Raw genomic sequence first — 27,971 nt, 5'->3', positions numbered from 1 at the left:
AAATCAATGGTAAATCAATGTGGTGAATTTCATGCATGTCAGTCCACATAGTGGGCGGGGCTGGTTGATTGAAATATTCTAGGGGGCGCTATAGAGCCATATTGCAAGTATTCCAGCATATGTCAATTTAGCTCTGTTCCACATGTGACTACGATCCTTCCTACCGAGTTTGGTGGAGATCGATGTTAAAACGGGTGAGTTACAAGTACTTCCTATTTGATGGCGTCGGACCAATATTCGCCATGGTTACGTTTGGCGAAGGAACTTGAGATTTTTATTGTGATATCATGAAAGGGTTTGACCTGTTGTGAAGCACTTTCAAGTGTCTGAGGTTAATGCCTGAGGAGAAGGACCACGACAACTGCAAAAAAGCACTTCCTGTTGAAAGTGGGCGGGGCTTGAGGCTAGCCCGGAAGTGGTGATATGGGTGTGTTCGGGATCGGACCATGACTAAACCCTGTGAGTTTGATGGTGATTGGGTGAAAAATGAGGGAGTTATACTTATTTATGATGTCCTGGCGTCTTATCGAAGTTCGCCATGGCGCCACGGTCTCGCCTTGCAGTGAAGAGCAACAGTTTTCACCAGTTATCATCACCAACTTGTTTTCAGGTGTCTGACCCAGTTTGACCCTGGTTATGTTCAAAATGTCTGAGTAGTGTGTTGTTGAGTAAAAAACATGACTTCCTGTCGCCAGGGGGCGTGGCCTATTCATAATCCAATAATGAGCAGGTGGTTGTCTTGAGCATGGGACTAGTATCATACGTGGCCATTTTAGTTCAGAAATGTTGTTTTATGTGGGAGTTATTTCAATTTCGTCTTTGATGGCGGGACATCACACTTTGAGGCCACGCCCCCTCTACGCCCTTACTCCTTTGAGAAAGTTTTCGATAACTTTTGATCACACATGCCTTCTGAACATCCTGAGCCATTTTGGTGTCAATACGATAATATCTCTAGGAGGAGTTCGTTCAAATGCGAGGTCAGTAAAACGCCAAAATGGCGACTTTGACCCAAAATGGCTGACTTCCTGTTTTATTAAGACCTATACTATAATTTCATTTTTTGTTCCCCCCACCATGTGGAACATGTGTACAAAGTTTCATGAAGATTGATAACTTGCAGTGGAGGGGCATCACAAATAGGTGGCGCTCTGGTTCAGTTTTGCCTGAACAGTCCCGAGCACCCCAAAATATGAAATTTTTCACATTACAATAGGGGGGTAGGCAAAATCTGGTGAGTTTTGGGGTATGTTGAGACCCCCAAAAATGCAACTCTTTTGGCGGGAGAATAATAATAATAAACGCTTGCATTACAATAGGCCTTCGCACCGCCTTCGGTGCTCGGGCCTAAAAAGAAAAATCTGCCAAAGTTTAGTTGCGTTTTTTTTTTTTTTACTGCACTTTGTGCTACATCTGGTTTCACTAACCAGGACTTCTTTAGTCCTTTAATTATAAGTTTCTTTACCTCTGTTTAACCTTGTCTAGGCATTCCTCCTGCATGAACATTGAATATGTTAAAACTAGATGGCATCATTTTGGCTTTCAGCACTACAGTGAAAAACTTTGGAGTCATCTTAGGTCCAGATCTGTCCTTTCACTCACAGGTTTCTCAGAGTAGCAACCCTCATATCTGAATGTTTTTAGAATATAAGCTTTTTATTACATTAGAGTTGGGATGGAACAGGGTGGGATTTGTTGTTTTTATTGTTTCTATTAGCTGACATTTGCACTTTTTACTGCACTTTGTGCTACATCTGGTTTTGAATGAAAAATGCAATGTCTGATAAAAAAAAGTCTGATAAGAACTTTGATTTTAAAATACTTTATTTCATAAACAATATCTAAATTCAACTTGATTGGTCACATACACACACAATTAAGATAGAAAATGCTCATGTTTGAATAAAAGAAAACAACAATGGGGCATTCCTTACTAGTCTGTGAGCTGGAGCTTACAAAGTGACACTAGTCGAGTAACAATGGTGGTGAATGTTGGCAGAGAGGCCTGGTGTTTAGAAAATTGTGCTACAAATGATGACTGCAGGTTCAGCTACCTGTCCTGCTAAAGTGTTGGAGTTCATCCAACTGCAATGATGATTATCTGAAAATTTATCTGTGGGAATTATGACGGCATGTTCTTGTCCTTCACTTGCTACAGAGGCTTTTATTTAACTCAGGGAAGAAAGGCAGGAAACTCTCATTTTTTGCATTATTAACTCCTTCCTGGCATGGTTCCATTGGAAAATAATCTTTAAGATAAAGCATGGACGTGAGACGTTGATATCTCATAAATAGATATGAATCAATTAGTTTAAATGGTGAAAAGACAACATTTTGGTCCATAGTTGAAAGAGAGCTAGAAAATATTCACATTGTTTCCCTATCTTCAAACAGGGCTGGGTATTTCTTTACATGTTGGAAGACCGTCACCAGTGTGGCTGGACTATCATAAATAATTTCTAATATTTAGCCAAATATTGCGAACATTGTGCAAGAGCATGGATAGTATTTGTGCAAAAACAAGTGTTCCTCTACTACAAAAGCTTTTGACAGATTTCAGTTTTTAGTTTAGAGTTTTTTCAAAAAGTTTTTCACAACAGAACAACACTAGGACGACACTGAGAAGGCATTTGCTGTATAGAATTCCTTTTGCTGGGAATCCATAAGAAATGCCTTTTGATTTAAGAATACACCAAAATGCACACGTCACAAAAAGCCATTCACATAATGTCAGAAAGAAATTTCTTGCAGTCCTTGGACTGGTTCTGTGTTTTCAGGAAAAATATGGAGAACTCTTTGCTCTGGGTGCTTTGCCCCAGATCTTATTTCTCTTCTCTGTACAATATGATTCCTCTGCCCGCTCGTCCACCTTGCTGCCGACTCACCAGTGAAGCTACAGTTGGTGAGGCACGGGGGAGACGTGAGCTGGGCTGGACAGTGCTTCACTGTGCTGTGCCTGAGACAAACTGTGCAAACGCTACTGTGCTCTTCATCCTCCAGGCTACCGCTACTGCTGCTGTGTATATAGCAAGTACAGCAGCACCCCAGAGGAAGGTGTGAATGCATGTTTGTGTGTCTTTTTTTGTGTTTATGTATGTGTTTGAGTGTTCAAATGTTGGCCAGGCAGTGAGTAACTCGGGTCCCATTATGAGCAAACTGTAAACAGTAGATTTAGTCTTTAGTTTTTATATACAGTTGAGGATAAAATTAGTCCTTTTTATTCTTTGTAGGGTGAAGCACAGGAAAAGCTTCAACCCCAGCTGAGTTCATCGTTTGGCTTCACAGCAAAAAGATATGGTTTAACGCTCATCGTCAAATTTAATATTCTCAACTAAGCTTGCAGTTTGTTGCATCAAATGTATCCGAAGGCGTCTCTTTTTTCTCCCTGGTTGCTGATAAAGCCGTTGTTATGAGGTAACCAAGGAGTAGATCATACTGAAACACAAGAAACAAAAGAGAAAAGTAGTGAGTTTAAACTTCTCGGAGTAGAAAGCAATGAGAAGGTGAAAGTTTCAGAACACGAATTGTCTCAGGTAAATCATTTAGCGAAAGCATTTAAGAATTCAAGTGGGTGTTCATTGATCCCACTGATGGTTCTCTTTCTGTTTTTGCATTACACAGACTAATATTCTGCTTGTGCATGTCATTACATCACAAGGTTTAATTGTTTTTTAGAACAGAAAATCTGATACAAACTGATAGTAAAATAGTTGAAAACCAAAAACATGCTCAGCTTTAGAATAGCTACTGTTTGTAGAAATCCTCTATGTTACATTTATTCTATTAAATGTGAGCTTTTACATTTTTTAGGTTTTTTATCATGAGCTTATAATTAAAAAAAGACTAAAACAACAATTCTTCCTGGCAAGTTTGTGTGTTTTTTGTTAAACTATTTCTTAAAGGTCTGCAGAAAATTTGCAAAACAAAAAGTGAAAGCTGATGAGCATCATGTAATGCAATGAGCATGTGCAAAACAAGCTGTCAAACACACATTTGCAGCAAAGTGACAGAGTGATTTAACAAAGTTTTTTCTCTCTGGGTCAACACATGATCCAGTGCAATGGATATGTAATACTACTTGGTCACTTAGGTCCAGAAAAGATTTGTTGTGCTTACCTGGAAAAACAACAGATATTGAAGGACTGCGTAAAACAACAACTGCGCATGTCACAGTTTGGGGATTTGACACTTGCCTGGTTGAGCTGTCACAAGAACAGATCAGCACCTCTCCCACAGTCACTGAGGACTCTGAGCATTTCTGCCAGCTCTTGTCACCTTGACTAATCTCTACTGGTAAAAATGCGAGTTCACCCTGTTTAGTTATGAATATCTATGGGACATACAGAGGGAAGGGTAGAAAATGTGATGTAGAGAGACAGAAAATCACAGCCGAACTGTCTGGTTTACCCCTCAGGGATTCTACCTCCTCCCATTAAACTAGCATCATCATTATCAGGTTGGCATGTTGCTCCTAAAATGGCATCATCTATACTTTCAAAGCATAATTAGACATTAGCTAAACCTAATAAATGCAAAAGCACGAGTTGTTACACGAGATGCTTTGGTAAAGAGAAATTTTCACAGACAAGGCTTTATAACTCTGAGAGAAGTAGAACAACTGACTCAGAATGGTGTTAGCTAACATTAGCAAACAGTTTTATTTGGGTTTGAGGGCCTTTTCATGTGTTTCCAGAAATTATTGCTCAACTTTAAAATTTTTAAATTAAGATTAATGATCAGCAGAACAAATAATAAATGGTTAAAACATGCTATTAAGATGCCACCCATCAAACAGGAACAGTTGATGCTACTGAGTTGTCATCCAATTATTGCAATCCTGATGAGACTGTGGCGCAACTTTTTGTGCAGCAGGCAGGGTTAATTCTCATTGCAGTTGCTATTTGTTCAACTAAGTTAGTCCCATTAGTTCTATCCTGAGTGCAACACACTCATTTTCTTTATACAGTCTAAAAACAATGTCATGAAAAACTATTTACAACAGGCTCTCTTCTGGAGTGACAGAGAACACTTATTTTGTGTCCCATTAGCTTTAAACAGCTGCTGCAGTTAATGATGCCAAGTTAACCTCATATTTGCATGAGCCAGCAAGTGGAAAGACCATATTTTCATGCTCTGGGAAGATAGGAAGTAAAAAAAAAGGATTAAACTTCACAGCACACATGTAGTTAAATTTTACAACATGCTTGGAACCAAGCAAAAAACCCTGTATTTTTCTTGCAAGGAGGGAAAGTAATTGTTACTGAAGTGCAGTACATTCCACACAGCATCCCTGTGACACGACAACAGGAGGAGAGAAGGAGGGTGAGAGGTTGGTGGGTCGGTGGTGGCACTCTGTCAGGCAGGGCATCGGTATCGTCCGGTGTAAAGAGGAAGTGCAGCTGAGGAGGGAGACAGCACAGAGTTCACCGGGGGCCGAGGCAGAACAGAAGCTGAGCAGGCATGTTCACACCAGCCAGAAAGTTCTTCTCATAGTTTACAACCCCATTTTCCAAAAAAGTTGGGACGCTGTGTAAAATGTAAAACAGAAACCAATTATCAACTACAATTTCTTAGCAACACATATTTTTTCCCCAAAACACCATAACTAAAATATCAGATGTTGAAACTGAGACATTTTACTATTTCATGGGAAATATGAGCTCAGTGTGAATTTGATGGCAGCAACACGTCTGTAAAAAGTAGTTCCAGAGTGAAGTTTATCACAATGTAAAAAGTAGTTCCAGGGTGATGTTTAGCATTGTGTAGTATCTCCTCTTCATTTATCATATGTCTATAAACATCTGGGAAGTGAGGATACCAGTTGCTGGAATTTTAGGTAATGAACATTGGCCCATTCTTCCACCAGTTCAGCACCCGCCAGTGCAAGGCCTTCCCTGAAAGAGACGTTGTCTGAATGGGAGCAGATGTTGCTCTAAAACTTCCATGTACATTGATGGAGCTTCACAGATGTGGAAGCCGCCCACGCCATAGGCACAATGGAGAGGAGAGGAATGTTGTTCCATTCTGGTCTGATGCAGGATTCTAGCTGCTCTACAGTCCTGGACCTTGGTTGCTGGATTTCTGCTTCCATGATGCTCCAGATGTTGTGTACTGGTGAAAGGACTGCAGGCAGGCCAGTTCAGCAGCCAGACTCTTCTCCTGTGAAGCCATGCTGCTGTGATGGATGCAGGATGTGGTTCAGCATCGTCTTGCTGAAATCTGCAAGGTCTTCCCTGAAAGAGACGTTGTCTGGATGGGAGCAGATGTTGCTCTAAAACTTCCATGTACATTGATGGAGCTTCACAGATGTGGAAGCTGCCCACGGCATAGGCACTAAAGCCTCTTTCCACTGAGTGATTCGGTTCGGGCGGAACGGTTTGGAGGTTTTACATGGTCCAGCCATTTTAGATGAGCATTTCCATTGCAACCAAACTGCTCAGTGGAAACGAGGCATAATGCAAACCCATACAATCAAACATGCAGCTTTTCAACTATCCACTGATAACAAGCTGGATGCTCCCTCTCCTCTTTAGTCTGCAGGACACATCATTCACTTAGCCTCAGACCATTTTAACGGCCCTTTGGCCCAGTGAACATACCATCATTCACCTGTATTTATGGATTTCAGGGTAAACTGTGTTCACAGACAGTGGTTTCTGGAAGTATTCTTGAGCCCAGGCAATGATTCCACAAGAGAATAATTCCTTTTGATACCCTTGTTTCCAACTTTTTACGGATGTGTCGCTGCCATCAGATTCAAAATGAACTCCGTGATTAAATGGAATATATTAGCATTTTGTTTTTATTTACAGCGTTGGATAGTTACAAAGTGTCCCAACTTTTTTTTAATCATGGCTGTACTTTGTTGTTACACATTTTTTATGTTTTATTAATTCATTAACTTTAATTTATCTAAATAAAGACATGCCTTCTGAGTGCTTCTATCCTGTTGTGGCCAGATAGACAATAATCATAAATTACAGAGTTACTGTCATGAATCATTTGCACCAAATAAGCAGCCATGAAATATTCACTTAGGTGTAGAGGGAAGTCTTGCAATGAAGCTGTGTTCAGCTGCGTCTGTGAGAGCATGCACAATTTCATTATGTGCTCATAGCATCGTTACCAGTAAGATTTTGTGATGGTTTGAAGGATTTTTGGGTCACAAATGCAGGAAAAAACATTTGAAAAGACAGACACAAGCCCCAGAGTTTCTTTTTCAGGTTGCTTCACTTCCAATTCAACCACATTCGTTTATGTTTAATACTTATTGTACCATCAGGATGTATATAAATCTAAAAAAAGAAAGAAAAAAAAGCTTTCATGAACTTGAAGGTGTGATTTTTGCAGAAATTTAAATCATAATTAAACAAGTCTATTTATTTATTTATTTATTATTTGTGAATTTATTTATTATTTATTTATTTTGCTATTGACATGATTTTGTGAAATTTAATTCTGTGGTGATTCTGAAGTAAAGTGCAATTATCCCCAAATTGAACAAAACGAATCAAACAAATTGTCCAGAATGTAGCAAAACTCCTGCTGACAACCTGCTTCAAGGCTGGACGTGTTCTGTGTTCAGAGACGCTGTTCTGCAGACTTTGGTTTATTGGACTTTCTATTGTCTTTCTATCATCTCCAACCAGTCTGCCCATTCTCCTCTGAACTCTGACATCAACTAGATATTCTGGTCCAGACCACTGCTGCTCGCTGGATACTTTCTCTTCTTCAGACCATTCTCTGGAAACCCTGGAGATGGTAAATACTCAGACCAACAACATACCACGTTCAAAGTCATTTAAATCTCCTTTCTTCCTCATTCTGAAGCTCAGTTTGAACTTCAGCAAGTCATCTTAAGCATGCTGAAGTTGAATTTGCATGACTACACATATTAAGTTGCTGCTCTTTAATTAGCTAATCACAGCTACCCAATAAAGTGGCCAAGGTTAAGTTTTCTCTTAAGTAAGCAAATAATGGCTAAACAAAATTTTTTTATACCATAAAACTTGGAAGGATTTTGTTCATCATTAGTCAGCACATATTACCCATACAGAAACAAACAGCTGAGAGAAGTTACTGTAAAATTCACAGCCTGTTAAGAATACACTGAAATTGCAAAAACAGACAAAAATGGAACTGTAAGTGCGTATTCTCTTGAATATGATGGAATTGAAAGTGAATGCACCATCACCTCGTACTGAAAATACCTTACTGTTGTTGCTGCTGCTGCCAGTAGTCTTTAGAACAGCACACCAGTCCAATATGAGCCATAGCAAAACAGGATGGGGTGAGATGGAGAAACAAGATGATTTAAGGTCGAGCTAAGAGCACAATTTATAGCAAATGACACCTCGTGCGCAAAACATAATCTTGATAAACTTTGACTTTTTTAAACTTAAATAATTAGCTATTAACTAAGATAAAAAGACAAGTCAGTGTGTTTTCATACAGTAACTTTAAGCACATTATAGCACAAACAGTGCTTGTTGGATCATATCTTTGTTGTACCAAAGCTTCTTGGGAATAAATCTTATACCATCTTCTACCTCACCCCATTGGACACATGTGGGATCATCTTGGGCTGCGGTTGATACCAGAGTGGCAAATACTGGTTGAAGAATGGGAGGCGGTCCCACAGCAGTGTTTGACCAGCATGAGGAGGAGGTACCAGGATGTTCTGGCTTTTGTTAAATTGCCAATATGACAACAATAATGCCAAATAAGAGGAGCTGAAGAAGATTTTTCAAGTTTTTCATGAATGCGACCCACATACTCAACTCTGCTGCTCGTCCCACAAATACATTTTCCTTACAAATGTGGTTCCTTTTAAAAGGGAAATAAACAGACTTTCCAATGGTATAAGATTCATGCCAAGAGGCTTTCTTACAACAAAGAAATAATCCATCCAATACTAGTTTACTTTCTTTTGTTGCTAAGTTTACATTAACACTTATCACCTAAATGGAGAATGGAAATGGATAAGATACCATTTACCTAAATAAACTATATATTTATTTGTTTTTCAGCTCTTTTCTCCATATCTCATTTCTCCATTATACCATGCCAGGAGGGAGGACTCAGTCGTCTTCATTAATACTAACTCACTAATATTTTGAGACATTTTCCATATTAAAAAGCTTCTTTGCCTCAGACAGGTTTAGGTTTCCTCTCTGTGTCACAGATTCAGAAAACTCAGCACGTGAAGTGACGTGTAATATTTCAACCCATTTAAAACTCAGCAAATGCTGCAGGCAGACCTAAACTTTACTGGATATTTATAGTGGAGTTATATTTCAAAGACTTTTTATTTTTATTTCTAATACAACATGATAACATCAACATTAAACTAAGATTTGAACCACCCATACTATATTCTAAAGGTAGAAGAATATTCTGGCATATTTTAATTTTACCATGTAATTGAAGATCAATCTTTATGAAAAAACAAATATAAAAAATGAACATGCACTCTTGATGCTGCTGCTGTAACTGTGACATATTGCTGTAATGAACATTTTTCATGGATGAAAATCATTTTCTATTCAGAAAGTTTAATACAAACTTGCTACATGGATTAAATGTGATTTATTATTATTAGTGCTGGACAATGATTAAAATCTTTAATTGTGATTAATCACATTTTCTGCCATTAATAAAAAATTAATCGCGCTGTTACAGACAAACTTCAATAATTGAAAAGTATTGTATTGCATACTTATACATTTAAAAAGTACTACTATATGAACACAAAGGCAGTACCACTTTAATAAAACAGCTGCTTTCTAACAGCTGTATTCTCTTCACACATTTACCCTCTTGGGTCGACAGATGTGACAGCGCGTCCAAATTACAAATGTGGTTTAGCTGCAAGACGCAGCGTCTCCATTTCAGCTTCTGTTGACAGTGTGGACTTTAAACTACCAGCTTTTAAATTGTGTTGATAGACAACGAACAACCAGAGATATATGATTAAAAGAAATGTACGGCACATTAGGGATCTAGTCATAATTAGTCAGAATTCCATCGTAAAATAAGGCAGTTGTCCTATTCATGTGATCCAGTGAGTTCCCTCACGTGCGCCTGCTTTAGAGTTGATTCTATTTTATTAATGGAAACAGGACGTGCGTGTGCAGGCTTTTAGAAATCTGAAAGTAGTAGTCCGCAGCATTCGCTTTTTGTGCAGCAGACGCCACCTGGAGTTTGCTTCGCTACACACAGTTTTATAAATAAGGTCCCTGGTCACTGCCTAGACCTGACCTGTGATTCACCCGGTACTTTGACAGTCTTTTTTGTGAGAAAATGGGGATTTATGGACACACAGAGAAGCTGCTGTGACAGCTTGACTGAGTCTCTTGTTCCTTCGCTGCAGTGTTCATGCTGTGCTGATGCATTTTTTGTTGAATCCATGGTTAGTCAGGATATAGCCACCATAAAAACATAGATAACTTGGTCCATATCGGTAAGGTGACGAAATATAAAATATTTACAGTGAGCAGTTGTGATGATTTTTTTTCTTCTTGGGTTTTATTGGAGTTTATTTCTGTCTATGAGGACGTTGTTTGGACCCAGCATCTGTTAGCACAGTGTTTCTAATTTATCTAATTTACTCTACCTTATCTGTTTATATTAATTTAGTTTATTTAACATCAAATTTGTTTGTGATGTCCAACATAAAACATAGATTTAAATCTGCTTTACCTTTTGATTGGATTTTTTTTATTTGTTTTGAATAAAGGCCCTAAATATGGCACAAAGAACGCACTTCTCACAAAGAATAGGAGTTAAATCAATGTTCAATCACAGCAATATCGCATGCCTACAAGAGCAACTCGTGTTGCTGTTGAAGTTGCAATCCTTTTTATGTTGTCATGAAGTGTTTTAATACTAACATCTTAGATTCAGAAATATTAAATTACTCACATCAGTTTCTCAAGATGCCCTAACATTAAAAAGTTTTTGAAATTCCAGACGAAATCATTAATTGATTATATGATCATATTTTCCCTCTGAATAATGAGATTCCTCCTACATTTATTACCACAGAAAAACATAGCAAAGGAAAAAAAAGTTAGGTTTGTACCTTTAAGAGTTCCCATTGATAACACCTATTAGAGGGATATTTCCAGGTTCCACACACTGCAGGACCCACATGACACATGGAACAAGAATCCGGAGTGATTAATAACATGTACTGAAAAAACAAGCTCATCATTATAACAGGTGGACATCAGGAAACATGGGACACATCCGGACATCATTTCCTTTTCAGATTATGTAAAATGCATTCATCGAAACAGCAAACTTGTTATATCTTCAGAACAATAAACACTCTAACAAGTATGAAGTTATGTCATCTATCTGCTTCCCAACTTAGCATGATGGTGGTGCTTGTCAAAGAAGTAAAGAATCATATTCTCTTAACATCACATGCATTAGCTGTAAAGGGGCTACAAGCAAATACCACAACCCTGAAAAAACCTGCCATACATTAGAATGAAGAATTAGCATGTGACTGCCAGAGAAATGGTTACTTTATTCAGTGATTTGCACACACTTTTGCTTCAGAGCCAGGAAATGAAACCAGTTTCTCAACAGGGTTTATGTGACTCATCAAACCATAAATATTCAAAACCTACTTAAAGCAAATATAGTCTCAGTTCATTGTTAATATCTTACCTCTGCTGTGTGTGCTGTGAACAGATTTTCGAGGTTTCTAATTCAGTAATGCCCCAAAACCACCTGCCCTTTGCTCACCAGTAGAGATAGTAGAAGAAGGAGAGGACGAAGAAGGACAGCTTGCACCAGGCCTCCTTCAAGCAGAACTTGAGCGTGTCACCATTCATCACAGATGCAGGGTCATAGAGAAGCTCCTTAGTGTCCGTTGGGGAATGGAAGTACCTACCACAAAGGGCAAAGACCACACCCCGGGTAGTTGACCCATTCCAGACCACAGTGGGAGGGGGGTAGGTAGAGAAGTTGATTGGAAGAAAAGGGGAGGTAGTATGGAAAAAATGGCATGATGAATTTGGTGAGATACCATCATGCAGAAGACATGGAAGTTTGTAGAAACCGACCTTTAGATAAAGCTGCCTCCTAAACAATAGTGGTTTACACATTAATGCCCTGTCAAGCTTTAATTTTTAAAACAATTAAGTTAGGATTACAGCCTTAGAAATTTTTTTCTAATTAGCTTAAAGGGGAAAGGGAATGTCTTTATAATCATTTTATTCTAATGCTAATTAGCTAGCTAGTGACATAAAACTGCCACTGGCAGCTGACATTTGACGTGCCAAAATTCCTGTTTGTCAGCTTTAAAATACAACCTATGTTCCGAAAAGTTGGGACGTTGTGTAAATGGTAAGTAAAAACAGGATGCATGTAGGAAACTCATCAGCTCATATTTTTCACAATATAACATAAACAACATATCAGATGTTGAAACTGAGACATTTTTATCGTGTAAAGAAAATACTAGCTTATTTTAAATATGATGGTAGGAAATATCTGTAAAAAGTTGGAACGGGGAAAACAGGTTCATCAGTCTGAGACAAACTGGGTCCAAACATGTGAAACGATTTCAGAAATATGTTCCTCAACATAAAATCTGACAGGTGAAAAGCTGCATCTCTGATGGGATGGGGCTGCATTAGTGCCTATGGCGTGGGCAGCTTCCACATCTGTGAAGCCCCATCAATGCTGAAAAGTACATGGAGGTTTTAGAGCAACATCTGCTCCCATCCAGACAACGTCTCTTTCAGGGAAGGCCTTGCAGATTTCAGCAAGACGATGCTGAACCACATCCTGCATCCATCACAGCAGCATGGCTGTGGAAGAATGGGCCAACGTTCATCACCTAAAATTCCAGCAACTGGTCTCCTCCCTCCCCAGATGTTCACAGACATATGTTAAAAGAAAAGGAGATGCTACACGATCACCCTGGAACTACTTTTTACACCGTGCCGAACATCACCCTGGAACTACTTTTTACGCCATACTGAACATCACCCTGGAACTACTTTTTACACCGTGCCGAACATCACCCGGGAACTACTTTTTACACCGTGCCGAACATCACCCTGGAACTACTTTTTACACCGTGCCGAACATCACCCTGGAACTACTTTTTACACCGTGCCGAACATCACCCTGGAACTACTTTTTACACCGTGCCGAACATCACCCTGGAACTACTTTTTACAGACGTGTTGCTGCCATCAGATTCATAATCAGCTCAAATTTTCCATGAAATGATAAATGTCTCAGTTTCAACATCTGATCAGTTGTTTGTTTTACTTTAAATAAAATAATGGCTGATGAGATTTACAAATCATAGCATTCTTTTTTCTTGTGTTTTTTCTTTTCTTTTAGATTTTACACAGAATCCCAACTTATTTGGAATTGGGGTTGTAAAATATTACACTTGCCATATAGTTTTAAAAGTATTTTAGTTGTTACTCATAGAAACTAAATTAGTGTAGATTTAAAAAAGGAGGCAAGCGTTAGCCAAAGGTCAACTGATGAAATATCCAAATGGCTTTAACATAACGCATCTTGTGGTTCAGGACTTTCAAATCCCAACAAGATAAACACAAGTTTCATCAATATTTGAATAAATGTTCAAATATTATTTTCCCAGGACTGTTATGCAGTTCTTAGAGCTGGGACTAAGTCCATATTTCTGAATCCAGTTGGATGAGCAAAACTGTTACAATTTTGACTCAATGGGGCTCAGAATATGCGAGTCTAACAGCTGTGCTTGTAGCAGGAGTTCAATGATTGCTACCAAAACACAAACCCTACAGTAATTATTGGCAGAGCTGGGTTTGGGGACTGTTGTGATGCTCTAAGGAGCTTTTATAGTCCACTAAAACATTTCAGCACAGGTGTTAGAATTGTGACACAGAAATTAGGCCACACAGCAAATGAGAAATGGAAAAGGAATTGGTGCTGCTGCCTGTTGCTTAGAAAGAAAGTTTTAAGGATTGAAACAGAATGACATCTTATATATATATATATATATATATGTGTGTGTGTGTGTGTGTGTGTGTGTGTGTGTGTGTGTGTGTGTGCAATAGACCAGCTGCATTAAGATAGCTGGCCATTGGTTATTTTTCAGTCTTTAATTGTTTTTTCTTTCCAGCATTTCAAGGCATGAAGTCCAAGTCAGGAAGCTGCCACAATTATGGATGATCTGCTCAGTCATAACTCACACTTTGTAGGTTATGGGATGATTGATGCATGTTTATATGTTAGTTCATGTACATTAGGCATTCCCAACTGAAAAATGGTTGTATGGTAATGTATCATTAAATAATTACAATGTATATATTTGCATTTTCACTGATGTGTTGCTCAGTGTAAGCAACATGTATTTCAACAAAGGACATTTTCAAATGACAGATGAAGAAGTAAAAGAAGTAAGCTCATAATTAACAATCTACTACAATCTACTTATATTACAAAGTCATTGCAAAACTACAGTCAACACATTTGTTAGACAAGTTTCCCAAAGAACAGCCATGCAACATAGAGATGCTAAATGTGAAGAAATGCTTTCACAAACACACATAAACACACATAAATTAAGCTTCTCTGGATTAAAAAAGGAAATAAAATCATGTTACTCATACAGGACTCGTTTCTTACATCTGTTGTGGAAATGCAGATCTTCTAACAACATTCTTCAACATTAAAAGTGTGACAACAAACCACAATCTGAAGTTTAAAGGTCTCATTTAAAGGTCATTTCACCTAAATGAAACTTCAAACTCTGGTCTTCCAAGGCCACTGTCCTGCAGATTTTAGTTGTTCCTGCTCCATCACACCTGATTCAAATTAAGAGGATCCAACAGCTTTTTGTCAAGTTTTGCACAATGAACCATTCATTTGAATCCTGGATTTATGGTTTTAGAGTCAAGATTACAGCAACTGCTATGAAACCTTTTGAGGTTTTAGTGGTTTTGGCTCCTTTTTGCTCTCCTTTCATTCAGAAGTTAGCTTGTCGCCCATCAGGGATTCTATTCAGTAAATGATGCCGAGATAAAGGGTTCATTTTTTATGTTAATGTGCCCATGTACCCTCATCCCTCTCAGAGCTAACTCAACACAGTTTGTCTTTGGTAATAATGACTGCCAAGAACAAGAAATAAACTAGCTTAATTACACATTGTCTCTTGTAAATAGTCTTGTAAGGGTTTCTTGGCTGATATGATAATTGGTATTGTTCGATAGGTGTACGCGCACCAAAAAGAAACATAAAAAAAAGAAAATTACATAATGATAAAAGGGGGAAGGTTATGTTTTCAAACTGTAGCAGTGATCACAAAAAAGGGAAAGTAAAAGTGCCTGTGTAACTAATTTCTTTGAAGCCTCCATTATCAGAAGCACCGAAAACAACCACAGTAACCACAAGTCCACCTCATGAATTGTGAGGAGATTTCTTGAACTTTATACACCTCACTAAACACTTCCTGGATCTCTCCCTACATGCTGTAAAACATCGGCACAGTACGTCCCATCACCAACGTTTAGGCCCCTAATTTGAGATTAGACTAATTGATGTAACTACTAATCTGTCTATGTAAACTACTATCTATCTATCAACCCAATATATGGTGCATAATTACAGTTTCGCCCTATATTTGCATATTATTTCCATACTGTAAAATATGCCACATCAGCTGCACAGACCATGCCCAGGGATGTACCAATTTCCTTCTGTGGATAAGTCTGATCTTAAAAAAACATTTACAAAAAAACTTGATGAGTCAATAATAAACTTTTATATATTTTCTGAAGCTGTCACTGTGCCCTAACAGTGATGCTGCCAGTCTATTAAGCCCCCGAGGCTTCAAAATGCAATTAGCAAGAATCCAACATGCCTGAGCGACACTGGCTGTAACAGCCTTATATGTAGAAATTAACTTTAGAGCTCAGCAAAGAGGAAGGGAGTGGGACTTGCAAGTTGAAACGAAACCGCGGCGCAACTGTAATGTGGCGCACACGCACTCAGTGTAAATTGGGGGTAAGAGTTGTGAAGCGGGATTAGTGACTTAACAAAGTAATCGCAGCTTCAGCTCTGGATTTTCACAAAGCTGGCTAACTTCTTACCATCTCTATGGTGGTTGGATTTTTTGTTTTGTAAGTCTAGTTTTTTAGTTTATTAAAGCCTTGTTCCTGCATCAGTCCGCCTCCCAGCTCATCTGCCTACATTTGGGTCCTCACCTCCACCGCACCGGGACAGCTGTTTATTCTTGCATTTGCTTATTTCACCGGCTCCGTTGTAAGTGCAATTGTTTACACAGTTTTTTGCCAGGCTGTTACCAGAGGACTTCACTAGTGGACGCATTAGAGAACTCAGACCGGATAGAGTTGCTGAATTTGGGTTAACAACACTATAAACGTGACAACAATAGAGGAAGATTGTATTTGGTTCATTTTTATACCAAGGAAGAAGAAAACGGCAGCAACAGTGGATTAGATGGTATTTATTGCCCTTAAAACAAACATGCTACGTGTTCTCTTTGAAACCTTTCACAATTTTTACTGCTGCCAACTCTGTGAACTTACAACCGGTCAAATTGGAAGCGACACTGTCCCTCTAGTGGTTGCTTGCATTTTGCAACCTGTAATGTGTCCTAATTTCTTAGGACGAGCACAAAAGGCGCTTCAAACAAACATATCAGGGGTCTCCAACCTTACTTAGATTCAAGTAAAAAAAAGAGTATATTATTGGCATAAAGCTCAATATTGGTCCAAGGAACAAACATCTAGGACTTTAAAGCAGGTTTATGGACTACATGCAGGACCACAACAGTACGTTGGGTAAGTATTTTTAATATTGTGAATGGTTAATAGAATTGCAACTGAATTTATAACCAGGAGCAACAGCAATATTGCTGTTTGTGATTGTTGGATACTGAATGTTGAATTGTTTTTTTAACACCCTTTAGTACAACACTATTCTTAAATATTAACATCTGAAGGCAATTCTATGGAAGAGGTATTTGTGGAGTCTTAGAGTAACCCTACTTATCTTTTTGGCCTTAAAAATACGGGTTTTTGACTCATTTTGATGGCACACTGACTTTCATTATGCACATTAAAAAAAAAAGTAAGAAGAAAAAAATAGTAAGAAGTAAGAGAAATAATGCACATACATTCTCATATTCTAGCAAAACAGATGTGTATATAAATTAGTACAGGGACATCACTTATCTAAGAATGATGTTATCTCATGAAAAATTATAAACTGTCTCCAAATCTTTTCAAATTCTCCCAAGTTACCCTCTGGATTGTACATTATTTTGTCATTTGGGAAACATGATTGTACCTTTTGAATCCATTTAAGCTATGTAGGTGGTTGTACATCCTTCCACTTTTATACATTTATTAGCTGTACCCAAAGCTATTCTAATAAATTTAAGTTTGCATTTATCTTTGTTTATTGTGGATGTATCACCAAAAGGGCGATCTTTGGTAATGTTGGGGTCAACATTCCTGAAACAATGATCATTAGTATTTATAACAGTGGACATAAGCAGAACATATGTAACAGTTTTCCTATTTCAGTTTTACTTCTCAGACAAAATTGACAGTCTTGATTATTTTATTTCGTAAGTGTAATATGTCTTTTGAATAAGATTGTATTGTTTTTATTCCATGTCTAGTATTATAAGAGAAACACTAACCCAGTCTACATAATATTTCTCAGTTTCCTTTATTAAATTTCTCCCCAAGGTTTTCTTCCTATCTATATTTTGCTTTTATTTCTACATTTCCTATTATTTGTGATATTCCTGAATATATGTAGGCTTTTTACTGTCAAACTTTCTGCTTGTTAAGCAAACGTTCATCCAAAGGTGATTATAGGTGACTTCCTTGCTCAGAAATGAAGTAATGCCTCACCTGAAGATATTTTAAAAAATGAGTACTTGGCAATCTGTACTGAGAGATGAGCTCCCCAAAGGTTTGCAAAGTTCCTTTCTTAAACAAGTTTCCAAAAGTCTTAATACCTTATGGTCTATTTGAAACTGTTTTCTTGCATATTTCTTATCAAGTTTTATACATCTATACATTTTCTGTACTGCTTAGTCCAATTAAGGGTCACAGGGAAGCTGGAGCCTGTCCCAGGAATTTACAGGCGAGAGGCAGGGTACACCCTGGATAGGTTGCCAGCCCATCGCAGGCCAAGTTTTATAGATATGAATAATAATAGGATTTGAGGTTACAGGTCAGAGTGATTTTAAGGATCTTATATATGGTATTGCATCTAATTGAATTTTCTTTAAGTGATATTGTTCAGTCTGCATCCATGCTCGTGAGTTGGATTGTACCATTTGCTACGACTATACAGCTCTGACCTGTGATGTACAATAAAAATAACGAAAGTTAGGAGCTTTAAATCCCCCTTTCTCAGGGGAATTTTGCACGGTTGATAATTTTTTCTATGTGGTTTATTTCTCCATATAAATCGCACAAAGCAAGAATCTAGTTGTTTGAAAAACTCTTTAGGGATAGAGGCTGCCAACATCTGAATAAAGATAAAGGTATTTTGGTAGTATATTCATTTTTATGCAATTAATCTATCTATTTACATACAAAGGTAAAGTGCTCCATTTTTTAAGATCTTGTTTTATTTACTTTAATAAGAGTAAGTAATAAAGAGCTTATATATATTCTGGCTTGTTTTGGAATTGTAAGGCCTAAGTAACTAATATTATGAGGGTTCCACTGGAACCTATTATTAGGAGACAGTCTAAAAGTAAATCTGGATTTATCTTCTAACCTGAGACGTTAGCATACTCTGTTAATATCTTCATCAGAGCAGGTATAGATTTTTCAGGGTTTGATAAGTATACAAGCAAGTCATCAGCATAAAGAGACAGACTGTGGCATGCTTTTTCTATGCCTAGTGAAACTGCAACATCTGGATCTTGGTAAATGGACTTGTGCTTTTCCAGCCAGCTTGACCACACAATGCGCTTTCCCCTACCTGTCACATTCACCCATTCAGAGACACTCATACCCTGATATGCAATGTGGGATTGAGGGGCTGTCCCCATGATGTCGAACTGCAGTGAAACCACAAAAGTATTTTAGCAATCCACCCTTTCATCCCCACCAAGCCAAAGATTAACCTCCATGAAACCGATCATGTCTGAAACCAGGTACCAAGGTGGATTGGTTTGAAACCTCCACTGTCTGTGGTACTGTATGGACAGCATAACCGCACCACTAGAGGATATGACGACAATGTGACAAACAGGTGCCAAACACAACAACAATAGTGGCGTCTGTGACCAGCTGTGTTGTGGTGCTGTTCCACACAGTCCTGGCTTGTTTTGGCACCAAAATGCACTGCTTTTACAACACAGTACTGCACTACTGTACCATCAACAGCGGTAGCAAGCAGATGTGTCATTATCTGTGCATGCACTATGTCTTGTTCTAGCTCTGGAGAGTTACTCTTTAATGATTATAACGCCCCCCACAGTCTTGTAGTATGTACTACAACAGTTTTGTGCAGATGCCAAAGCCTTTCTCTAGTTGTTGCCACAGTTTTCACACTGTTTTCTTACCTGAACTGGCTTCGGTGTCGTGTGGACATAGTCCAAGTGTCTTACCCAAGGACACTTTTGATATGTATCAATCGATTCCAGATGGAAGACGACTGTTCTTCTTCATGAGCTACAGCTGACCCTGTCTTGAATAGATGTGGAACTATAGATTATGTTAATAAGTCATCTTACATTGTCTAATGAAGATCTATTTTGTATAAATCCTGTTTGGTCCATGTTTTTTATATCTCGAAGAATTATGTTCAAGCTGAAGTGCAAGTACTTTGGAGAAGATTTTGTAATCACAAGGTAGTAATGAAATGGGTTGGTATGAGCTACATAGTCTAAGATCTAGGACCTGACATCAATCAATACCTAGATTCAGGGAGTCTACCTGTTTTAAATGCATAACTGAACATAGGATTAATGATTTTATTGGATAATCTTTTAAAAAATTCTAAGTGATTAAAATAAGTGATTTCTTATTATACTCTGTTAGTGTAAGTAGATTGATATGGTTCAGAAACTGGCTCCTGATTTATATAACCCCATCAGCATTAAGTTCCTGGGCATCCACATTTCCTCTGACCTCTCTCGGACTGTGAACACTTCTCACCTGGTGAAGAAGGCTCAACAACTTTCTCAGGACGGGACTCTCAGCTGCTGGTGAACTCTTACAGAGCCACCACTGACAGCATCCTGTGTCTCAATGTAATGGTGTGGTATTGCTGCTGCACAGCACAGGACAAGAGGAACTTAGCCCGGGGAATGAGGACAGCTTAGGGGATTGTGGTCCACCATCTAGCAAATATGGGGCCTCATTTATCAAGCTGGCGTAGGAACAAAAACCAGCGTACACCAAATATAGTCAACTTGTGGGATTTATAAAAACCAAATTTGACAGGAAAATGTTTCTACCTCTACGCAACTCTGACAGAGACATACGCACATAATCTAGAAAAACGGGAAACGGCGACACCAACGGTGCAGAAAAAATCAAGAAAATGCTGTAAAATGTGAGACATTTGTGCACAATCCACTATTACCTTTCACACCACATGTTATATATTTAAAGGGGGTGGGGGACAAAAACAAAACAACAGGATTTTCAAGAAAAAGGAAGATGATATTAATAAGAAGCTCAACCACTAAAACATGTTCTGTCATTGTGAAACAAAACTTCCATGTTATAAAGTCCATCCAGCTAAATAAGGTGCCAGTCTGCTGCCAGCATGTAGCCGTCAGTGTGGAAAGTAGCTTTGGTCCTTCCTTCCAGCAGAGCAGGACCAGACTGGAGGCTGGAGGTCTAGAAGTGATGCTACGCTAACGAAACACACAAGAGGAGGATTTCCTTTTATTTATTTATTCTTACACAATGCTTTTTATTGCTGTCCTAATTTCTGTCCAGACGGTCTTTATTTCCCACAACTCCTTGTCCACCTTGTTAATAGTGGTGATCAGAGCCCTCAATATACTCAGAGTCGCGACACTCTCATTGACTCCTGTGTACACACTTCCGGGTTACTGTGGGTGTTCAATAGTTCCAAACACCAGATCAGACTGCGGTCATCGCCAATGCATTTCATTCGTTTTCAGAGGAAAGTCGATGCAATATCATTCTTATAAGTCACGGAAATACATGTACATTCTGTCGGACGTCCTGCATTAAACTAATTATGTCTGTTCAATGTTTTGTTTGATTTTGTTTAAATGTATTTTGCCTTTGTATGTTATAGATATAATTATTTTACCCCATGGCCTCCCAGCTTTTTTGTTTAGTTCGAATAAGTGTGGTCACGGTCTTATATAATTTATAAGACAAGACCATTGTTATTCATAGATTCATAGAATTTGATGTTCAATATTATTTAGGTTAGTGGAAACGTATTAGAAATGAATAAAAAGGTATTGTTCTCTCTGTAGACATAACGTACCTTACACAGTTTCTTATTGTTGCTTATTCGTGCAGCTATTTTAAAATCCTTCCTGCCGACCGTTACAAGCCACCTCTTCCTCCGTTCATGGTCCCTCAGGGATCCATACATGGGGAAGCCTCTCAGACCAGTTGGAGCATCCAAATGCTGCAAAGTTCACCATGATTTAATGTTTTATTCTCTGTAAAATGTTATATATAACCATTACATATAATAGAAAATCACAGAGTGGTTGCCCTGTTAGGTAATTATCCAGAGTCTACTGACTTTTCTCCATTAAATTTTATTTAAACTGTTTAAATATTATTTAAAACTGCCTTGTCCCCTTTTGCTTTCCATGTTCCACCAATAACTGAGTAATAATCACCTAAATTTATTCCTAATTAACATATATTTCACCAATTCCCTGTGCATCTCTATTACTGATTATCACTCTTTATTTTCCCTCTTTACTAAGTTCAGCTGTTCTACATTTATGTTCTGTAGCTAATTTAGCCATTACAGTCATTTTAAAAATATATTTGTTCAGGAGCAGCAGGCAGGAACACAGACATCTATCAGTTTATTTTTCCTTCCCCAAGTTTTATTTTTTATTATTTCATTATGCAAACTGAAACTGATTTATTTACTTTATTGTCTTGCCCTGTTGTCTTATGTCATTAAAAAGTTTGTTTTTTGAAAGGTTTCACTTGTTTTCTTGTCCTGTCTGTGCCAGTCCCACCAGTAGGTCAGGTGAGTTTTTAGTTAAACCAAGTAGTTACTCAGTGAGACTTTTCCTTTTACATTCAAAGCAACTTTATTTGTACAGCACAATTCAACAACATGATGATTCAAAGGGCTTTACAAAGACATTTAAAACATAAGAATATATGAAGCATAATTTAAAATTAAAAACAAGACAATAAGGGAAGAACATAAACTAAACATGATCAAGTTTTAAATAAAGCATCCAGCTTAGTGTAGATTTGGACTTTTAAATACACTGAAATGCAGCTGAGAGACAGAATCCTGTCTGAAGGGGGTCTTCGGTGTTGTCTGCGTTGTGTCTTTGACTTTAAGTCCATACTGCTGGGACATTACTACCACACCACTGGCTTTAATAATTAGATGAAAGTAAGCCGTAACAACATAATCATTTAACCTTACAAAAGTGAATTGTAAGGACGGTTAACAGTAAGAAATATAGAAGCTAATGAGAACCATCATGTCTGATTTTTAATAAATGCTAGATTGTTGGTTGATATGAATATTTCCCTCCAAAAATGTATGAAATTATTGTGCTGGTTACACTTATTTAATCTATTGTCAAACATGACTTGATCATCACTTAAATCAACATTAACATAATAATGCATTCAGTGACAAACGTGTATGTGTTTATTTAGTTTCCACCTTCAGTAATCCGATCGCTGCTGTCTGTTCCGTAGTAGAGTCTAGCAGCGCGGCTTTGTTAGGAACTCTAACAATGAAGTCAACAGATGTCGCAACTCTGAGTATATCTGGAGGTGACCGTGTCCCTCTGCACCGTCCACCCAGCTGGAGCACCGTCCACCCAGCTGGAGCACCGTCCACCCAGCTGGAGCACCCAGCAACTAGAAAGAAATATTATTTAACACTAATATACTGCTACCAATCTCAGATGTATCTGTAAATATTTGTTTTATAAAATGGATCTCTGTCTCACATTACGAAAAATTACACTTTTTCGTTTTTTTCCCCTCCTTTTCTCCCTCATGGAAATGATATGATCAATATATATTATAGGCATCCACCTATACCACAAGGGGGTGGCAAGGCGTTCCCAAATCTGCGCCACCTTTAGAGTTGATCCTGATTTATGAACGGAAACAGGTGTGGGACCTACATGCGCATACTTTTATAAATTTGAAAGTTTTTGTGGATTTCCTAATCCACAAAAACATTTCCTTTTTGCACAGCAGACACCATAGTTTGCTTTGCTACGCACAGTTTAATAAATGAGGCCCCTGAAATCCATCTACACAGCCCGAGTCCAGAAGAGGGTCAGACGCATAACATCCAACCCCACCCAGCTGCATAATGCACTGTTTGTACCACTTCCATCAGGAAAGTACAGAAACATTAAAACCACCACAAAAAGATTCAAGCTATATCCACACTACACTGAAGCCGGTTCAGGTGTGAAAACGGAGGCGAAAGCTATGACAAAGGCTTCAACAGCTCCATGAAACTGCTGTAGTACATACTACAAGGCTATGGGGGGTGCTATGATGATTAAAGACGTGCACAGATAATGACATATCTGCTTGCTCCCACTGTTGATGGTACAGTAATGCAGCACTGTGTTTTAACAGCAGGGCATTTTGGTTCTAAACCTGCACACAGTCCAATTATTTTGCCCCGATGCGACCTGTATCTGCTCTTTCATAACAGTCTGAATGACACAGATCTGATTTTTTCAAATGCAACCCAGGCCACTTGGATATGTGGTCCTAAATATGATATGTATCTGATCTTTTGCCATACGACTTTAGTCTGAATGGCCAGGTCGCATTAATCTGACCTACACATCATTTTAGCAGATAGCGTCCTTATCTCAAAGAAGTTTTATAACGACAGTTCTTGGTAACCCACTCTCCTGAGACTTCTTCCGAAGCGTGCAACGTGCTCTCTCTATCTCTGGTGTATTTGAAAGATCTAATATCTTCTGCAAACATTTTTAAGGAAAGCTGTAGCATTGTCACCTTTAACGCCCTCTGGAAATCCTACAATCCTCAGGTTTTTTCTTCTTGGCGGTTCTTTTGGTGATCTAGTTGCATCCTGAGTTGAGGCATAGCCTGGTTGTGCTGTCATATTCCTGGTGAAGGTTGGTGATTGACTTCTCTAGCTCCATACAGTTCTGCTCCAGCTCAGTTATTTCTTCGATGTTTAATTGTTGCCCCTTTCCCAATTTTCCAATAAACACATCTATTTGGTTAAGACAAGAGGTAAATGCTTTCTGAATCACTTTGGTAACTTTTTTTTTTCCATCTAGCTCAGAAACCAAGCAGGGGGATAGATTTCCGTAATGCTGTCAGGTTGCGATGCTGCAGTACTGGCCTTGCGATCGTTGGCTTCAATAACCTCCTTATGTTCTTTATTAGTGCTTCTAGCTTCAGCCTTTTTGGGTGACATTTGCCAGTGATGTATAGTTCCAGTATTTCAGATGATGGTTAAGAAGCTGGGAGTGCAGCCTTAACAGCTACATCCAGTGAGTAACAACAGTGACCATGAAGTAGTCGGAAAACTTGCTGCCATTTACACTGCCACCATAACCGGAAGGAATCATTTAATTCAAAATGAGGTAAGCTATTTGTACTGACATAACGTTAATAAACACAGGTTCACAAATGTGCATATCAGCTGCTATAATGACAATAAAAAAAATTTAAAAAGCTGTTAATCTTGTCTTTTAAAGTCACACTACAAAACTTTTGTAATCTTCTCAGTGACATGCCTCCTATCGGCAGCTGATTCAGCATCCATCTTGCAACCTGTGCTGTGAGCTCTCTTCAGCCAGTAAATGACAGTCTTATCTTGCCTTTTGCCTTTTCATTTGCTCGGTCTCTTTAGCTCTTATTTTTTCCTCTCTTCCTCCTATAATCTTCATCTGTTTCTTTCCACGGTTCACATTCAAAACGGCCGGTGTGTTTTTATCCATTTGCTAGCGTGTGACGTGGTGCATAAAATGAAACTTGGCTGCAACGTCATGCGGTTTTCCCAGATGAAAAAGTTGTGTAGTGTGGTTTTTTTTAGCCTTGGGACACTACTGGGCAGCGGTGGCTCCAGAAATGCACATTAGATGTCACTGTGCCATCAAATGAGTCCCAGATGTGGACTTTAAGGTCAGAGAGTTACGTAATGTGTCTTTAAATGCCTTTCCAGAAGCCTCTGCAAATGTTGCTGAGTATCACATGGAAACAGTGAAGATAAGTATGAATCCACACATGTACACACACCAGCCAGCTATCATCCTTCTCCTTTGAAACATCTTGGCAGAATTACATCTCTTACCCATCAATCCACAGCTTTCTCTCTTGCTCTCCTGCGTCCTTCTGTTCCGTCCAGCATATTGCACCATCTGCTATCTGTCTTCCATTCTCCAACTTTCTTTTTCCTGTCATCACTCAGCTACTGCGTCTTTAGCCAATGGGCATCTGGTGCAACTTGCAGTTAATGAGACAGTAAGATGTTTTCCTTCCCTCCTCTTTCCTCACCTTTCCTCTAGGTCTCATCCTTCTGAGTATATGACCTTATCAGGCTGAAGGTCTGAAGGAGTCCACATCTAACCTGCTGACCAGCAGGGAGACACAACAACAGATAAAGAAAGACCAGTGGAAGACTTCTGTTTCCTGGGTTACCATGACCACACACACACTGTAGCTTAATTTGACTCAGTACTCATGGATATGAGGTAAATTGAATCAATGTCATCAGAGGCTATGTGATTTTAGAGATGCCATTGGTGCATATGCATTAGAAAAACAAAATATATGTGAAAAACTAGATCAGTCATAAGCCTAATCACATCAACAGCTTCAGATGCAGCAATCTTTAGTCCCCCCGTGGTGTATGAAAGTAGCCTGAATGAGGCATGTAATCATGATAAATTGGTTTATCTAAACCCATACGAGAAGTTTTGGTTTCTTACTTTAAACAAAGATTTTTGCACCAGCCTAAGTTTGCTTCACCACAACCCGATGCAGTTGCCGATTAAAAGTAACCATGTCATGAGCCAAACTGAAAGATAAGAGTGAATGATTAAAATCCATCAAGTGGCTTCAAACTTAAGTCTCCTGTTTCTTGGTCTGCTACTGTTGTTCACCTCTCATGACCTTGTCACTTGTAAATCAGTAAGTACAATAAGTGTAGCATTTTCTGTTGGGCCTCATTTACCAGTATCTTTGTCAATTTGTTCTTTATTGTCCTTAAGAACTGTCAAATTTCTGAATGTGTTCGTAAGCCGCAAAATTGTTTGTATTTTGCCTCTAAGACTAATGAATATCAACTGTGAGGTTACCGAAATAGTAACGTCATAGCCATTAGCAAAAAGAATTTGCATGCACTGTTTTTTAGCTTCTTGTCAGTTAATCCAATTAATATATTATTGTATACAGTATATATTTCAAAATCTTCCAAAGCAAAAAAACTTTAAGTTTGTCTCTCTGGGGACACTATATTTCCAGTGTGACTCAGGCCTTTAAGAAAGGAATGAATACACATGTGTCTTAAAAATGTCCAGATATTATCTCATATCTCATATTATCTCTTGATTATGACCAAGTTACTTGGTACATAACAAAAAAAAAAAAAGAAAAACCCAAATCAAAACTAAAAAGATTTTCTGGCTGCAGGGATATGTACAGTCTACATACTGCAAACATATAGATGTATTCCAGTACAGAATTCCCATTACTACGATGGACTGGTGACCTGTCCAGGGTGTAACCTGCCTCTCACCTGCTAATTGATGGGATAGGCTCCAGCCTGGATGGATGGATGGATGGATGGATGGAAGGATGGATGGATGATGGAAGGATGGATGGATGGATGATGGATGGATGGATGGATGATGGAAGGATGGATGGATGGATGGATGGATGGATGATGGAAGGATGGATGGATGGATGGATGGATGGATGGATGGATGGATGATGGAAGGATGGATGGATGGATGATGGATGGATGGATGGATGATGGAAGGATGGATGGATGGATGGATGGATGGATGGATGATGGAAGGATGGATGGATGGATGGATGGATGGATGGATGGATGATGGAAGGATGGATGGATGGATGGATGGATGGATGGATGGATGGAAGGATGGATGGATGGATGGATGGATGATGGAAGGATGGATGGATGGATGGATGGATAGATGGATGGATGGAGGGATGCATGGAAGGATGGATGGATGGATGGATGGAAGGATGGATCGATGGATGGATGGATGGATGGATGGAGGGATGCATGGATGGATGGATGGATGGATGATGGAAGGATGGATGGATGGAGGAATGGATGGATGGATGGATGGATGGAGGGATGCATGGAAGGATGGATGGATGGATGGATGGATGGATGGATGGATGGATGGATGGATGGATGGATGGAGAATTCCCATTAAAGACTAGTAATCCTTTTAAATTTATAGATAGCAGAATATCTTAATATTTTTCCTCTACAGCTCTGCCGTTGTTGTCAAGAGCCAAGATGATAAATCAGAGCCATGTGTTTTATGTTTCAGGTTAGACATTTACATGCTCTGCCATGGGATTTAATGTAGGAGAGATATAAGCAGCCAAAGGGGAGGATAGGCAGTTTTGTGAACAAGTTGGTAAAAGCAAAGACAGCAAAGGACGGTTTCTGACATTGGGAACTAACAGTGATTTAAAGGAGGGCTGATATATTAACATGAAAGATGTTCACAGTGCAAGAGGTTTACATTTCTTTAT

The 27,971-nt window shown here is 38.7% G+C and overlaps 1 protein-coding gene across 3 annotated transcripts in view; it reads right to left on the bottom strand.

The window, feature by feature from the left end:
* Window positions 1-3,382: 3,382 nt before the first annotated feature.
* Window positions 3,383-27,971, bottom strand: part of cnih3 (cornichon family AMPA receptor auxiliary protein 3) — a 116,778-nt gene continuing 92,189 nt past the window's right edge. The window contains exons 5-7 of one of the 3 annotated variants that reach the window (XM_041975882.1): window positions 11,758-11,904; window positions 11,084-11,139; window positions 3,383-3,435 (exon numbers count right to left, since the gene is read on the bottom strand). In XM_041975882.1, coding sequence (XP_041831816.1) covers window positions 11,112-11,139; window positions 11,758-11,904 — 175 coding nt within the window. In that variant the 3' untranslated portion in view covers window positions 3,383-3,435; window positions 11,084-11,111. The remainder of the gene's footprint in view (window positions 3,436-11,083; window positions 11,140-11,757; window positions 11,905-27,971) is intronic. The other 2 variants (XM_041975883.1, XM_041975885.1) reach the window with 2 other exon arrangements.

Source organism: Melanotaenia boesemani, chromosome 22 (genome assembly GCF_017639745.1).
Source record: "Melanotaenia boesemani isolate fMelBoe1 chromosome 22, fMelBoe1.pri, whole genome shotgun sequence".
Taxonomy (NCBI): Eukaryota; Metazoa; Chordata; class Actinopteri; order Atheriniformes; family Melanotaeniidae; genus Melanotaenia; species Melanotaenia boesemani.
This window is presented reverse-complemented; position numbering and strand designations above follow the sequence as displayed.